The sequence below is a fragment of the Bos grunniens genome, chromosome 7 (assembly GCF_055505025.1).
Source record: "Bos grunniens cultivar Pamir isolate PY7600 chromosome 7, Bosgru_T2T1.0, whole genome shotgun sequence".
In the NCBI taxonomy this organism is placed as follows: domain Eukaryota; kingdom Metazoa; phylum Chordata; class Mammalia; order Artiodactyla; family Bovidae; genus Bos; species Bos grunniens.
The window spans coordinates 17,151,020-17,166,507 of NC_141171.1; the positions used below are offsets into that span (position 1 = coordinate 17,151,020).

The following is a 15,488-nucleotide window of genomic DNA, read 5'->3' on the forward strand; positions in this document are numbered from 1 at the left end:
GTCGTCTGCAGGTGGCGCCACCTGCCCCGCTCGTGCCCCGAGTCGAGATAGGGCGGGGTCGGGGATCGGGGGGCGGGACCGAGGTTGGGGCGGAGCCAGGACGCGGCAGGGGCGGAGTCAGTAGCTGCGGCGCCGCCGGGCCTGTGCGGCCCAGAACGTCCCCGTCGCCTGTGGCCCCGCCTTCCAGGGCGGGACATCCATGACAATTGGCCAGTGTAGGCGAGAGGTGGTCGCCATTGGCCCGTGACACCGTCGGCTCGGCGGGCGGTGTCCAGACGCAGGTACCGGCCAGAGCGGAGCTAGCGGCGCTGACGGGACCGGCCGGGCCGGGACCAGGGCCGGGGCGAGCGGAGGGGCCTGCGCGGCCGCCCGGCCCGGCCGCGGATCAGGTGGGCACGGGCGGGAGGTTGGGGTGGAGGGGTGCCGTTCTGCTGCATGGCCCAGAGTTCGAGGCCCGAGCCCGGCCCCCTGAAGGACGGCCAGGCTCGGACCGTCGGCCTCAGCCTTCCCAGCAAGTAGGTGTTCTCAGTTTCCGTCTTTGTAGAAGGCAGGAGGTCTCCGGGGGGCTGGCGCACAGTAGGTGCCTCTCTGAGCCTCACTTTCCCCATCTGTGAAACTAGGTCATCCCAGGACCAACCTAACGGGGCTGTTGTGAAGATTAAGGAGGTGCAGACGAAGAAAGCGCCCTGCGTATAGTAGGCGGTCAATAAGTGACCAGTCACCTTCCCTAACCTCCTCCTCAGAGGGGCTCTGCCAGGAAAATAGTCAAGATGATGACCCAGGCATTTGCTTAGCAGAGAGCCTGGCTGTTAGTGGGTGCTCAAAACAGGACAGCCAGAATTTATAGGTTTAGTCCATTTAATCCTTTAGTGACAATATCAAGTGGAAGTACTTGATACTTCAAGTACTTCAAGGGAAGAAATGTTCCCTGCTGTGTTGCTGTTGTTTAGTGACCAAGTCGTGTCTGACTCTTTTGCGACCCCATGGAGTGTAGCCCACCAGGTTCCTCTGTCCATGGGATTTCCCAGGCAGGAATACTGGAGTGGGTTGCCATTTCCTTCTCCAGGGGATCTTCCTGACCTAGGAATCGAACCCACATCTCCTGCCTTGGCAGGTGGATTCTTTACCAATGAGCCACCAGGGAAGCCCCTCTCTGCTATACAGCTGAGGAAGTCAAGGCTCAGAGAGGGCCAGCTTTTCAACCAGGGCTACATAGTGAGTAAAGATCAGAGCTGGGATTAGAGTCTGGCCTCCAGTGCAGGGCTATGCAAGTGCTGAAGGGCACACAGGAGCTTCTCTTTGCTAAGTGAAGAGGAATGAATGCATTTCACAGACTACACATTTATCCTAAAAAAAAATAACTGAGCATTTGTTGAGTGCTTACTGTGTGCCAGGCACTGACTGTGCCTTGTATTATCAGACCCTCCCAACAGCTGTCTGTAAGCTGAGGACAATAATTATCATAAGAGCTAAAATTTATCAACTTATTCATGCTTATGCATATATGAGCTGGGTCTCATTGCAACCCCCCGTTATACAAAAGAGAAAACTGAGGCCCAGGGAGTGAAGCAACTGAACTGAGACAACACTGTGGGGGAATTAGGGCCATCTGACTCTTCTTCCCTCAGTTTCCTGCCCTCAGAAAAAAGAAGCTGTTCAAAATGTTGTGGTGCCCCCGTGCCACCCCAGACAAGCCTAGCCAAGGACAAGCTTTGCTGGAGGAATTGAGCCTGAATTGACCCTTCTTCTTATGAAGCCCTTCAGCAGACACAGTGCACTAGCTTCATCAACTTATTTGACAAAAGAGGAGAATGAGGCCCAGAGAAGCCAAGTTACTTGTCCCAGGATACACAGCATCAGCACCAGAGTCAGGACTTAAAAGAACCCAGATCTCTTGGGTCCCAGACCCACTCACTGGACTAAGTTCAAATCCTGCACTGTCCCAACTTAGCTGTGTGATCTTGGGCAAGTAACTGCCCCTCTCTGAGCCTCCTCAACTGTCAAATGGGGATAGTTATTGGACTTCCATCATAGGTTTGTTGTGAAGATTCAGTGAAATCCATCTCCTGGGCACTGGGCCAAGTTTGCTGGAGGCGTTGGCTTAGTCACCCCTCCCAGCAGCCCCAGAGCTGAGTCCAGCCTGCAGCCACCCTACCCTTGTATCCAGGCTCGAGACTGGCCTCTCCTGAGCCCAAGCCTCTGTGCTTTGCACAGATCTCCAGCCTCTGAAGATTTCTGGTTCCCATCTTGGGTGCTGGCAAACCAGGGTCTGGGGATCAAGGGACTGGCTCTCCCACCCTGCTCTTACACAGAAGAGGGGCTGAGGAATTAATACAGGAACTGTGTACCAGACGTTGGATCAGGCGCTGGAGATGACTGATAGTGGAAGACAGATGTGGTTTAAACAGCAGATGAAGAAATAAGAACATTAAAGGGACCTCCCTGGTGGTGCAGTGGTTGGGACTCTGTGTTCTCATTGCTGAGGGCCTAGGTTCAATCCCTGGTCAAGGAACTAAGATCCTACAAGCCTCACCATGTGGGCAAAAAAAAAAAAAGAAAAAGAAATAAGAGCATTTCAGAGAGGGACACATCTGTGAGGGCAATAATGTGGACATGAGTAGCACTTCAACCAGAGTGATCAGGGAAGGCCTTGCTGGGGAGGTGACCTTTGAAGGAACATTTATAACAACTATTGGAGTTCAATAAACTCAGCACAGTGCCTGGCTTGTAGTAGGTACCTTTTCTTTTTTAAAATTTTTATTGTTTCTTACACCATTTTGTATTGGGGTATAGCCAATTAACAACATTGTGATAGTTTCAGGTAAACAGCAAAGGAACTCAGCCATACATACACATGTTTCCATTCTCCCCTCAAACCGCCCTCCCATCCAAGCTGGCACATAACACTGAGCAGAGTTCTATGTGTTATATAATAGACCTTTGTTGGTTATCCATTTTAAATATAGCACTGAGGTTAGGTACATTTTAAATATATATATATATATATATATATTTTATATATATATTAGGCTTGCCCTAATATATATATTAGGCTCAGATGGTAGAGAATCCGCCTGCAATGCAGGAGACCTGGGTTTAATCTCTGGGTAGGGAGGATCCTCTGGAAAGGGAATGGCAACCCACTCTAGTTTTCTTGCCTGGAGAATTCTATGGACAGAGGAGCCTGGCAGGCTACAGTCCGTGCTGTCGCTGAGCTGGGTCTTAGTTGCAGCATGTAGGATCTCTAGTCAAGGTTTGTGGGATCTAGTTCCCTGACCAGGGATCCAACCTGGTCCGCCAGCACTGGGAGCCCAGAGTCTTAGCCACTAGACCACTGGGGATGTCCTACCAGTTACTTACAGTAGCCACTATTATTTTTTTCCCAAACTTTTTGTTTTGTACTAGGGTATAGCCGATTAACAATGTTGTGGTAGTTTCAGGTGAACAGGGAAGGGACTCAGCCATACATATATATGTATCCATTCCAACACTGCCCCCCCCACCCCGCCCAATCCCAGAACCAGCCAATAAGGCTTGTGTGTTTCCCTCTGAGAATTACATGAAAGTAACAGAATTTCTCTCATCAGAGCAGACACATAACATTGAGCAGAGTTCCCTGTGCTCTACGAAATGTCCTTGTCAGTTATCCATTTTAAATATAGCAGTGTGTACATGACCTTCCCACTATCCCTAACTATCCCTTCCCCCGGCAACCATGAGTTTATTTTGCAGTAGCTGCTAGCATCATTTGGTTGATTTGCAAGCCTTGCATGAGCAGATTTTACCAGTGTTGTTTTGGTTCTGTTATTGCTTTTCCTCTGACAATAAAAGAAATGGTAGAACTTAATGCATAGGAGCTGTGATGTGTCTTGGGACGCCCAATTACTTGCAGAAATGTGAAGGCCAATCCTTGGAGGGGCAAGAGGCGTGGAGTCCCCTCTGCAGCCTTTCCCTTGGGTAGCCCAGCAACTTCCCTGCTGGCCTCACTTGGGAGGGACAGCAGTGTGCACGACGTGGCAGCCTGGCCACTGGCCTGTGGGTGTTATCTCGGTCATGCAGCCTTCCTCGAAGGCTCCTCCTGCCTCTGGGCTGACACTTGCTTATCTGGCTGACTGTGTGGCCCCACTTAGAAGGCTCAGAAGGGCCTGTTGGGCCCAGAGTGCTTCTGGCTGAGCTGTTCAGAGATTGTTGATCCACAGGAGACTGTCCTGGTACACAAAGTTAGCCAGTGACTTGCACTGCTTCCCTCCGCCCCTCTTTGGATCTCAGAGTTTGACTAGCAAGGGTGGGTAAAAACCACTTGTGTGTGTGTGGAGGGGTACCTCGGTGAGTGTTTCTGGGGTCTCTGGGCCACAGTTCCTGGGGGCAGATGGTGGAGGGTGAGATAAGTTTGGGATGGAGATCCTAATCTCTGGGGCACCTTTATTGGCTTCCAGAGGCCTCAGTCCCTTTCCTGAAATTCTCACAGGGAAACACACAAGCCTTGCTGGTTGGTTCTGGGATGGAAGAGGAGCTTGCCAAGGGTTCCTGCTGACAGGTCAGGCCCTGGGGTGGGGAGGTAGGGGGATGGAATCCTGCTGAAGTCAGTCCCCACCCTCGCCACCAGAGCAGACTTCAGCTTGCTGCCTGAGGCTCTGGCTATCTCCCATGGCCTCTCCTTGGGGACAGAGGCACTGCTCTAAGTGGTTGCTCTTCTGGGTGGGGACAGACACTACCCCATTCTGGACTACCACTTCCTCGATAGCCTGAATTATCAAGAAACTCAGAGCCCACAAGAAGCCATGAACCAGCAGGGTCAAAATGACTCACCATCCTGGTCATTTGGGCCAAGTTTGTAGCTCAGTTCCAGCCCACTCCATGGCAGGCTTATCCTCTCTGAGTCCAACCCTGGGAATCCAGTCCACGGGGAACAGTTTCTCCATGGTTTTGGCAGGGATAGTTCTGGCCCTAGAGAGCACCGTGCACTGGGCCTACCACACAGATGGTATTCAGTCACTGTTAGCCACTGCTATCCAGGCTGGAAAGGTGATGTCCTGCATGCTTTGTGGGCCAGACCAGGCTGGCCTTTCTTAGGAGAGCCAGAGAGAATATAGCCAGGCCCCTGAGATGCGCCAGGCCTGGCCTGAGTTGCATGTGTGACCTGACTGAATCCTCATAGCCCCCCTCCTAAGGCCCATCTTAGAGATTGTTCAACCACAGCTCAGAGAGCTGGCTCTGTGCTGTGTGTGGTTTGCTAACCTTGCTCTTGATCCTCCGGCCGGCCTCTCCCCAGGCTCCTGGGACCATGGGCCTTGGGCCCTGAGGACACAGGGCGCCCTGTGGCCATGACGACGGGTGACTGTTGTCACCTCCCCGGCTCCCTGTGTGACTGCTCCGACAGCCCTGCCTTCTCCAAGGTCGTGGAGGCCACAGGCCTCGGACCACCCCAGTATGTGGCCCAGGTGACTTCAAGAGATGGCCGGCTCCTCTCGACTGTCATCCGGGCCTTGGAGACACCAAGGTGAGTGGTGACCGAGCAGGAATTGATGCTTTCACTTGCTTCACTCTCCAGCCCAGTTAATTCCCAGCCCCGCCTGCAGTCAGAAATCCAACCACCTGGGACATCCCTGGCAGTCCAATGGTTAAGACTCCACGTTTTCACCACAGGGGTCGTGGGTTCCATCACTGGTTGGGGAACTAAAATCCCACATGCCAAGTGGTGCAGCCAAAAAAAAAGAAAAGAAAAATTCACCACCTAGAGGGGCCAGGTAGGCAAATAAATCAGCGAAAGGGGCCCAGTGAGTAATCACCACATGGAAACTGGGTAGACAGGTCAGATTCTTCAGGAAAAGCTGAAACTCCAGATTACTGGGTGAAATTCGGAGATCTGATGTTGGTGAGTAGTTCACATCTTGGGGAGGCCGCACAAGGAAGTAGCTGGTAGTGCTGGTTGTGGCCTCAAGGTACCTGGGCTTGGTGCCCACGTGGGATGGGAGCCTCTCTCCATGTAGGACTGGCAAAAGTTGCTGCTCCCCTGTATCTCTAACCTGGGGCACCTTCTTGCTGAGTGGTTCTGAAAGTGCATGGCCATGGTCCCCATATATTGCTCACAAGGGGCTTTGCCACCTCATAATGCTTCCCTGATGGCTCAGTGGTAAATAATCAGGAGCCACAGGTTCGATCTCTGGGTTGGGAAGATCCCCTGGAGGAGAAAATGGCACCCCACTCCAGTATTCTTGCCTGAAAAATCCCACGGACAGAGGAGCCTGGCGGGCTACAGTCCACGGGGTCGAACACAACTGAAGCGACTGAGCATGCAAAGTTTTCGATTAATGTACTTAAACCTCGGTGCCAATCTTCCAGACACATGTGTGAGCTGAATCTGCTTGGTTCACCAACTTATCATCAAGGGCAAGAGATTTAAGGAAGCCCCATGTGTGCGTGCTAAGTAGCTTTAGTCGTGTCCGACTCTGCAACTCCGTGGACTGTAGCCTGCCAGGCTCTTCTGTCCGTGGGATTCTCTAGGCAAGAATACTGAAGTGGGGTGGCGTGCCCTCCTCCAAGGATTCTTCCCAACCCAGGGATGGAACCCTGGTCTCTTATGTCTCCTGCGGGCAGGCGGGTTCTTTACCACTAGCGCCACCCGGGAAGCCCAAGGAAACCCCACGCCAATTTAAATCTGCCTTAACTCATTAAGATTTAAGCTGCTGCTGCTGCTGCTAAGTCGCTTCAATCGTGTCCGACTCTGTGCGACCTCATAGACGGCAGCCAACCAGGCTTCCCCGTCCCTGGGATTCTCCAGGCAAGAACACTGGAGAGGGTTGCCATTTCTTTCTCCAATGCATGAAAGTGAAAAGTGAAAGTGAAGTCGCTCAGTCATGTCTGACTCTATCGACCCCATGGACTGCTGCCTGCCAGGCTCCTCCGTCCATGGGATTTTCCAGGCAAGAGTACTGGAGTGGGGTGCCATTGCCTTCTCCGAAGATTTAAGCTAGCCACCAGTTTTTCAAGTCTAATGTATTACCATGATGTTTCCTTCAGATCATCAAATTCATAAACTTTTCCTTCTAGTTTTTTTATGGTTAAGATATAACGTACAGTTTACCTTTTTGGCCACTTGAAAGTGTACTGTTCAGTGGCTTTAAGTGCATTCATGGTGTTGTGTAACCATCACCATCATTCAGCCCCACGACTTTCTTTTTTTAATATTTATTTATTTGGCCCTGTCAGGTCTTCGTTGCAGCACTTGGTATCTTCACTGTGGGTCACAGACTCTCCAGCTGTAGCGTGCGGGCTCTGGAGCACACAGGCTCAGTAGTTGCGGCACACTGGCTTAATTGCCCTGAAGCATGTGAAATTTTAGTTTCCTGACCAGGAATCGAACCCATGTACTCTGCATTGCAAGGCAGATTCTTAACCACTGGACCACCAGGGAAGTCCCTCCCATAACTCTTTTGATCTTGCACTCTGTCTTCACTAAAACACTCACTCCCCCTCCCCCTTCCTCAGCCCCGGGGCCCCACACCATTCCTACTTTGTGTCTCTGGATCTGACTTCCCTCTAGAAAACTTGCAGAAGTGGAATTCGCCAGTCTGTCCTTTTGTGACCGGCTTCTTTCACAGAGTGTCACGCCCTCAAGGTTCATCCACATGGGTAGCAGGTGTCAGAATTAATTCATAAACTTTTCATTCAGACATACAGAGAAGCAGACGGAAGCCTTGCCGTGTTGTGGAGGGAGCCCAGTGCTGGGCCCCTTACAGGTCTTTGCCTTGCCTGAGCCCAGTGAGACTGGAGGGCTCCTTCTGGGCTTCTTCCAGGGTCTTGGTTTTTCTGTATGCATCTCCATCAGACACCTTGAGTCAGGAAGGTGTCTGTGCCACATGACCCAGCCTGGGAGTGAGGGGACCCTTGGCAGGCCTAGGGGGTTCCCAGCCAGAGCTGCCAGCATGGGGGTGGGGAGGACTTCTCCCTTCATGGGGTTCCCATGGGGCACCTTGCCCCACCCTCCCTTTTGATACCTGCGGAAGCCGAGGCCTGGAGAGAACTGGATACCTGCCAGCGTCACTGGGCATGGCTTCCATTTCCTTTCTTGTTCACATCTCTCTTCTGTGGAGCCTGCACCGGGCAGCCCGACAGCGGCCTGTGGATGTCTCACCCACTCTCCCGTCCCATTTTCTCCTCTCCTGTTTCCTCTGCATGATTTTCCTGCCAGAATTTCAAACAGTAGAGCCCACTTCTCTTGCCCTACTTCTGGGGGCAGGCAACCTAGTGGTTCCAGGTTCACAGGCCTTGGAGCGACTTCCTGGGTTCAAATCCAGTGTGACTTGGCACAACCAAGTCAACCTCTCAATACCTCAGTTTCCACATCTGTGAAATGGGGGCAATAACAGCACCTTCCTCCCAGGCTCCCTGTGAGAACGAAACAGATTAAACCCCATGTTGCCCTTTGAATGGTGTGTGGGACCTGATCAGCGCTCCATCATAGTCAGTGTGTGCTTTGCTTACCCATATTTCATTTTCTCTGAACTTGAACCTCCTACGTAGGGTTCCCCGGGACAAACCCCCCAAACCAACGTAACTCGCTCTCCTGGTCCTCATTGCTTCCACTTTCTGGCTTGGCTCCTAGAGCAGGGATGTCTTTCCTGTTCACTGAATGTGTGTCGGGAACATGGGATCAGGGTGTGGGAGCACACGGGAGCTGGGCAGGCCCTTTTGATGTCGGAGGAGAAAGCATCACCCCACGCATAGGACCAAGGGCCAGAAAGCAGACCTGAGGGGTCAGCTCTCAGCTCCTGGGTTTCAAAGCAGCTGGGCCCCACCCCCACAGCAGGGACACTGAGAAAAGGAGAGAAAGTTTCCTAGGGGAAACTGGCAGTGTTGTCTGGAAAACAGCTCTCCTGCTCCACTTTCTTCATGTGTTCCTGCAATCCACTTTCTGGGCAGAAATGTCTGGAAAACAATGACTCATGTGCTGGACAGCCTCTGGGCCCACTAAGGCCATGCCCTTGGTCTCTTGAACTGCCCCAGGAAGGACCCAGAATCCCCTGAGACCATGCTGGGGCAGAGACTTCCCTGAAATGGGAAATGGCTTCCTGTAGATGCCTTTTTATGTCTGTTTTCCCAGCTTCACTAGAGTGGAGGAGCCCAGGAGCTCTTCTGGGATGCACAGGTTTCTCCGGTGGCATGGCCTTCAGGTGTGGCTGGATCTGGTGCTTCTGATGATGTTCTTGAGAATCTGCCTCTCCCTACCTTTTGGCTCCGTGATCCTCTGTTTTAGCATCATTTGCAGACTCCAGGTGGAGCCCGAGCTGCTGCCAGCAGCTCCAGACTTACATCAGCCATGCTGCCTGTAGTTCTGGAGTTTAGAAGAAAAAAAGAAGAATTTCAGAAATCAATTCCAGTGGCTCTGCATCACATGTGCCCTTCCCTGAGTCAGCCTCTCTGACCAGAGATGTGTGGTGTTTTGATTGGTCAGGCCTGGGGTCATCAGGGGTGTCCTCTTGAGATTGGGGCAGTTGCCCAACACAGTTAGAGTGGTGGTATAGAAGGAGGAGCAGACACTGGGCAGGCAGGTACAAGTGATGCCCACCCTGGGCCTAAAACGATGCTGCAGGAACCCTGGGGAGGGAGCACATCACTCCACCTGTGGGAGTCTGGGAAGGCTTTCCAAGAGAAAAGGACATTTGGAGCTGGGCATTGAGGGATGAATAGGGGTTTGCCAAAAAGCAGTATATAGGGGCAGCACTGAGCTTACGATCCAGGGCATAGTGAAGCAGGAGCAGGCAGGAGGCTCAACCATTACTCATGTGTCCCATCTCTGTGTCTAGCGATGGTCCCTTCTGCCGGATCTGCCATGAGGGGGCAAATGGGGAGAGCCTACTGTCTCCATGTGGGTGCAGTGGCACGCTGGGCGCTGTGCACAAGAGCTGTCTGGAGAGGTGGCTTTCCTCATCCAACACCAGCTACTGCGAGCTGTGCCATACAGAGTTTGCAGTGGAGAAGCGGTCCCGATCTCTCACAGAGGTACGCTTGGGAGCCAGAGGCCGGAGTTGGGAGAAGGGAGGAAGGCAGACATGGGGCCGAAGGAGGAAATGGCCTTGGAGGATCCTAGTGGGCTGGGGAAGCGGCTTCTCTAGAGGGAGGACCCTCTCTCCTCTCCCTGGGGCCACTTCTGCTGATGGGGGTGGGAACTGGGCCTGAGGTTCCAGATCTGACAGGTCCTGTGCCCCTTCCCTGTTTTGGTCACTTCAGGTGACCCTAGAGCTGAGACCTGAGGAATGAGGAGCCCCAACCTGGGGAAGGACAGTCCTGGCAGGGGGCATAGCAGGTGTAAAGGCCCTGAGGCCTCCTTTGAGGAGGAGCTTGGTGTCCTTGGTCAAGCCCACGTGGTTGGAGAGAAGGGAGTTAAAGGAGGAGGACAGTGGCCCTGAAGGAGGGGTGGTGACCTGGCCGGGGGACTTTGTGGGCCAATCCCGAGAGCTCAGCTTGAGTGCAGTGGGTCGGGGTCGAGACAAGGTATTTCCAAGTGTGGTGGGAGCCACACGGCTTCCCAGAGCAGTTGCTGCTCACCAGGGTGCCCTCCAGACTCCTCCCTGCCCAGCCTAGCTTGGCATGGGGCATCTGAGAACTACAAGGGGTGATGTCACTGAGCTGAGGTGGGGGCTCCTGGAAGAGCCCCTGGCCCGCCTAGGACCTACTCTTAAGAGAACAGTGGGAGGGCAAGCCGGCCTGTCCACACAGCTCACCCTCTCCCCACTACCCATTGTGTGGAACACATGCTCCCACCCCAGGGCCTTTGCACATGCTGTTTCTGCAGCCTGGAGCACATCTCCCCCATTCCTCATGAGGTTCCTTCTGCTCAATTGGGTTTCTGCAGCCATGGCACCCCACTCCAGTACTCTTGCCTGGAAAATCCCTTGGATGGAGGAGCCTGGTAGGCTTCAGTCCATGGGGTCGCTAAGAGTTGGACAAGACTGAGCAACTTCACTTTCACATTTCACTTTCCTGCATTGGAGAAGGAAATGGCAACCCACTCCAGTGTTCTTGCCTGGAGAATCCCAGGGACGGGGGAGCCTGGTGGGCTGCCGTCTCTGGGGTCGCACAGAGTCGGACACGACTGAAGTGACTTAGCAGCAGCAGCAGCAGCAGCAGCAGCAGCAGCCTTACCTCTTCAGCATAGCAGTCCCCACCCTGATCATTCAGTCATTTCCTCTCTCCCCCAACCAGCAGGGAAGCCGCAGGCAGGGATTCCTACCACCCATCATCTGTGGCAGGCAGTGTAGCATAGCAGCCAAGGACACACAGACCCTGAGGCAAGACTTCCTGGGCTCCAGTTCTGGCTCTGTAGACCACTAGCCATGTGAGTTTGCACAAAGGAGTCAGCCCCTCTATGCCCTCTGTTTCTCCCATCTGTAAAATAGGCATGGGACTTCGTTGGCAGTCCAGTGGTTAACTCCACTCTTCATCTAGGGCCTCCCAGGTGGCTTAGTGGTAAAAAAAATAAATAAATCTGCCTGCCAGTCAGGAGATGCAAGAGATGCAGTTTCTATCTCTGGGTCGGGAAAATCCCCTGGAGGAGGAAACAGCAACCGGCTCCAGTATTCTTGCCTGGTGAATCCCATGGACAGAGGAGCCTGGTGGGCTACAGTCCATGGGATCACAGAGAGTCAGACACGACTGAGCTTCCACTGCAGGAGGTGCAGGTTCTATCCCTGGTCGGGGAACTAAAATCCTGCAAGCCTTGTGATGTGGCAAAAAAAAAACAAAACCAGGGGCAGAAATGCCCTGCACCTACCCAGGCCTGTCCTGTCATCATCTCAGTAAGTATCTGAAAGAAAGAAAGGATTGTAGGAGGCAAGGCAGGAGTAGGGTCCTGCAGGAACAGTGATGAAGATGGGTGTCTGCAGAGAGGGCCCTGATGCCCCATCCCCTGGCATAGGCTCGTAGCAGGGCGGTGTGTGGTGGTCCCTCTCACCGGCTCCCCCTCCCTCCTTCCCCGCAGTGGCTGAAGGATCCCGGGCCTCGGACAGAGAAGCGGACGCTGTGCTGTGACGTGGTGTGCTTCCTGTTCATCACGCCACTGGCCGCTATCTCAGGCTGGCTGTGCCTGCGAGGGGCCCAGGACCACCTCCGGCTCCACAGCCATCTGGAGGCCTTGGGGCTGATCGCCCTCACCATCGCCCTCTTCACCATCTATGTCCTCTGGACGCTGGTGAGTGGCTGCCAGCCAGACAGCAGGCATCTGGGAGCAGACAGGTCAGGGGCTTGGGCAGTGACTTGGATGGAGCTGGGGTGGGGGACAGGGCGGCACTCTGCCTGCCTGGGCTTGTGGCTGGACCGTGGGGTGGAAGCAACTCCCAGCATCTCATGGAGCTCCAGATTCCGGGCCGGTTTGAGGTCCCAGGAGCCAAGTGTGAGGCTTCTGCCCGAGGAATGCAAGATCACAGGATCACTTCAGCTGAGTGCAGGCCCCACTAGCCACGAGTCCTGTTAAGACTGGACTGTCTGGGTTTTGGGGGCAAGGGGAAGGGAGAGAGGCAGAGAGCCACTGGAAAGACTGTGGGAGAAAAGGCAGAAGAATGAGAGAGACAGAGAGGACGATCAAGAGACTGAGAGAGACTTCCTGGCAGTCCAGTGGTTAAGGCTGCCAGTGCAGGGGACTTGGTTTGATCCCCGGTCAGGGAACTAAGGTCCCACAGGCCATGTGGTGCAGCCAGAAAATAAAAAATAAGGAGACTGAGAGAAAAGGTGACTGGGGTTGGGAGAGAGTGAGTGTGGTAGGGGTGTTGTCCCTGGGATCTGGAGGCATGAGAACCCTCACTCGGGGGGGAAGGTCCCGCAGATAGAACCACAGCTATGGGGGTGCCCCCTCCTCAAGAATTATTTGCCAGTGCACCCACCACGCAGATTTCTTAATACAAGTAGGATGCATCATAGGTCCTGCTTTGCAGTCTGCTTGTTTTCACTTTGCTAACATCCTTTAAAAAAAAAAAAGGCAGTCACCCAACAGTCCTTCATTGTGTGGGTGTGCTGTATTTATTTAACTAATCTCTTTTGATGGACACAGGGATTATTCCAATTTTTTTTTCCTTCTCCTTTATTTGCTGTTATAAACAGTGCTTTGGGTGCCACCCGTGCAAATGTTTCTTGGAACTTCCTTGGTCAAAGAGTAGGAACCACTGACATTTACTGGGGGGAAAAAAAATTTTTTTTTAACAGATTTGATTCATTAGAGCAGTTCAAGGTTTAACAGCAAAATGGAGCGGGAAGTACAGAGTTCTCCAAAATCCTCCCTGACACCTGCCCAGCCTCCCCCACTGTCAACGTGGCACCAGAGCGGCAAGTTCATTAGTCGATGAACCAACACTGACGCATCATCACCCAAGGCCACAGTTTACATCAAGGGTTCAGTCTTGGTGTGGAACAATTTGTGGGTTTAGACCACCGTATAAAGACACGTATCTCCCACTATGGGATCATACAGAGTGTTTTCACCACCCTAAAAATGCTGTGCTCTGTTTATTCATCCCTCCTCCCTCTCTGATCCCTGGAAAACCACTGATCTTGTTACTGTCTCCATAGTTTTGCCTTTCCTTAAAAATGTCATAGAGGTGGAATCTCGCAGTAAGTGGTCTTTTTAGTGAAAGTGCCGAGTCCTAACTAACCACTGGACCACCAGGGAATTCCCTGTAGCCTCTTCAGATTGGCTTCTTTCATTCAGCCGTATGCATTTAAGATTCCTCCATGTCTTTTCACAGCTTGATAGCTCATTTCTTTTTAGAGCTGACTAATAGTCTAATGGGCTTCCCAGGTGGTGCTTAGTGGTAAAGAATCCACCACCTGCAAATGCAGGAGTCTCAAGAGACACAGATTCGATCCCTGAGTCGGAAAGATCCCCTGGAGGAGGGCACGACAACCCACTCCAGTATTATTGCCTGGAGAATCCCATGGACAGAGGAGCTTGGCAGGCTACCATCCATAGGGTCGCAGAGTCAGACATGGCTGAAGCGACTTAGCATGCATGCACGCAAGGGGCTGTATCACTTCACTGCCACCTTCTGAGAAACAGAAAGGGACCACCCCCTCTCCACACACACACCCACCCACCCACCCACACACACCCACCCACCCACCCACACCCACCCACCCACCCACACACACCCACCCACCCACCCACACACACCCACCCTTGGCAGGGCCCTCAGTGCTGCTGGGGAGGGTCCCTGGGCGAGTGAGTGGGTGTATGTGCTCTGTCCATGTGAGAACCACTTTGATGCTGCCGCTGCCTCTGGAAGCAGGGGCCTGGTGCTGATCTGGGTCAGGGCAGAGGCCCCAGGGGCGCTAGTTTTCCAGCCACTGGCCCTCCCGCTCATGTCCACCCTGCCCTGCAGGTCTCATTCCGCTACCATTGCCAGCTGTACTCCGAGTGGAGAAGGACCAACCAGAAAGTGCGCCTGAAGATGCAGGCTGATGGCTCCGAGGGCAGCCAGCACTCCCCACTGGCGGCCGGACTCCTGAAGAAGGTGGCTGAGGAGACACCCGTGTGAAGGCCGGGCCGGCCTTGCTGCCTGGGCTGGAGGCAGCTGGCAATGCCCTGGTGTTCAGAAAGACAGAAACTGCCTGACCCTTGCTGCACGGCCAGAGCGCTTCTCAGGCCAAGAGATGCCGAGCGGAGGAGCCGATTCTGTGATTCCTGAGTGAAGCTGTTTTCAGATTGATTTTGCACACTCTTGTACACGAGGATGAAGAACAGACAGATGTGGTCCCAAGCTCTGGATGGAGCGGGCACCCTGATCTCATTCTGAAGTCTCTCTGGCCCCTCCTGGGCCACCAGTCGCAGCCAGAGGCAAGTCTTGAGTGCCCATCGGGCCAGGAGGCTCTGCAGGCTTCTTGCACTTTCCTGCACCTGGCAGGCTCGCTTTCCAGGCACCCTTGACTTTATAACGTTGCACCACATTTCAGAACACTCCCCCCTCCGAATGAATAAAAGGAGCCCCTTGCTGGACAAAACGGACTTGTCAGTCACATTTCTGAGACCTCAAAGGGAGGGCCTGGGACCGAGGGGGGTCAGGGACTACCCAGAGGTAACAGTGGCAACAGCAGATGCTCCCAACTGGTTTGAGGGATCCATTGTGAAATGCAGGGCTAGAAGCAGTGTCTGAGTTTTCCAGGGACAAGGAGGTAGCAGGGCTACGTAGTAAATGATTTAAAATAAATATACATGAGAAGAATAGGTTTCACTTCCTGTGTATTTCCCGTGGGTTAGATACCATGCTAGACCCTTCGCACTCACTAACGTAACATCCACACTTATGGAGGGTCACCCCGAATGTGGCCCAGTTCTAAACCTCAACAGACATCTGCCCTTTAACCCCCTCTACCATTATCAGCAGAAGGAATGGCTATTAACCCCATTTTACAGACAAGAAGACTGAGGCCTAGAACAAGGCAGCCTTTGTCTAAAGAAGTGGAATTCCTTAGAATTCCACTATAACAACTCCAGGAAGTGG

The 15,488-nt window shown here is 53.2% G+C and overlaps 1 protein-coding gene across 4 annotated transcripts; it reads left to right on the plus strand.

Annotated features, from left to right (window-relative positions):
• The first annotated feature begins 269 nt into the window (after nt 1-269).
• MARCHF2 (membrane associated ring-CH-type finger 2) lies at nt 270-14,988 on the plus strand. 4 transcript variants are annotated; one of them, XM_086409731.1, is made up of 6 exons: nt 270-389; nt 4,437-4,537; nt 5,273-5,500; nt 9,807-10,002; nt 11,981-12,190; nt 14,370-14,988. In XM_086409731.1, the coding sequence occupies exons 3-6, from the start codon at nt 5,325-5,327 to the stop codon at nt 14,523-14,525; spliced, it is 738 nt and encodes a 245-aa protein (XP_086265857.1). In that variant the 5' UTR covers nt 270-389; nt 4,437-4,537; nt 5,273-5,324; the 3' UTR covers nt 14,526-14,988. The 4 variants fall into 4 exon arrangements, with proteins under 4 accessions (XP_086265857.1, XP_086265856.1, XP_086265858.1 ...); XM_086409730.1 differs by having other exon boundaries at nt 4,469-4,537; XM_086409733.1 differs by lacking the exon at nt 270-389 and adding an exon at nt 399-515 and having other exon boundaries at nt 4,469-4,537.
• The last annotated feature ends 500 nt before the right edge of the window (nt 14,989-15,488 follow it).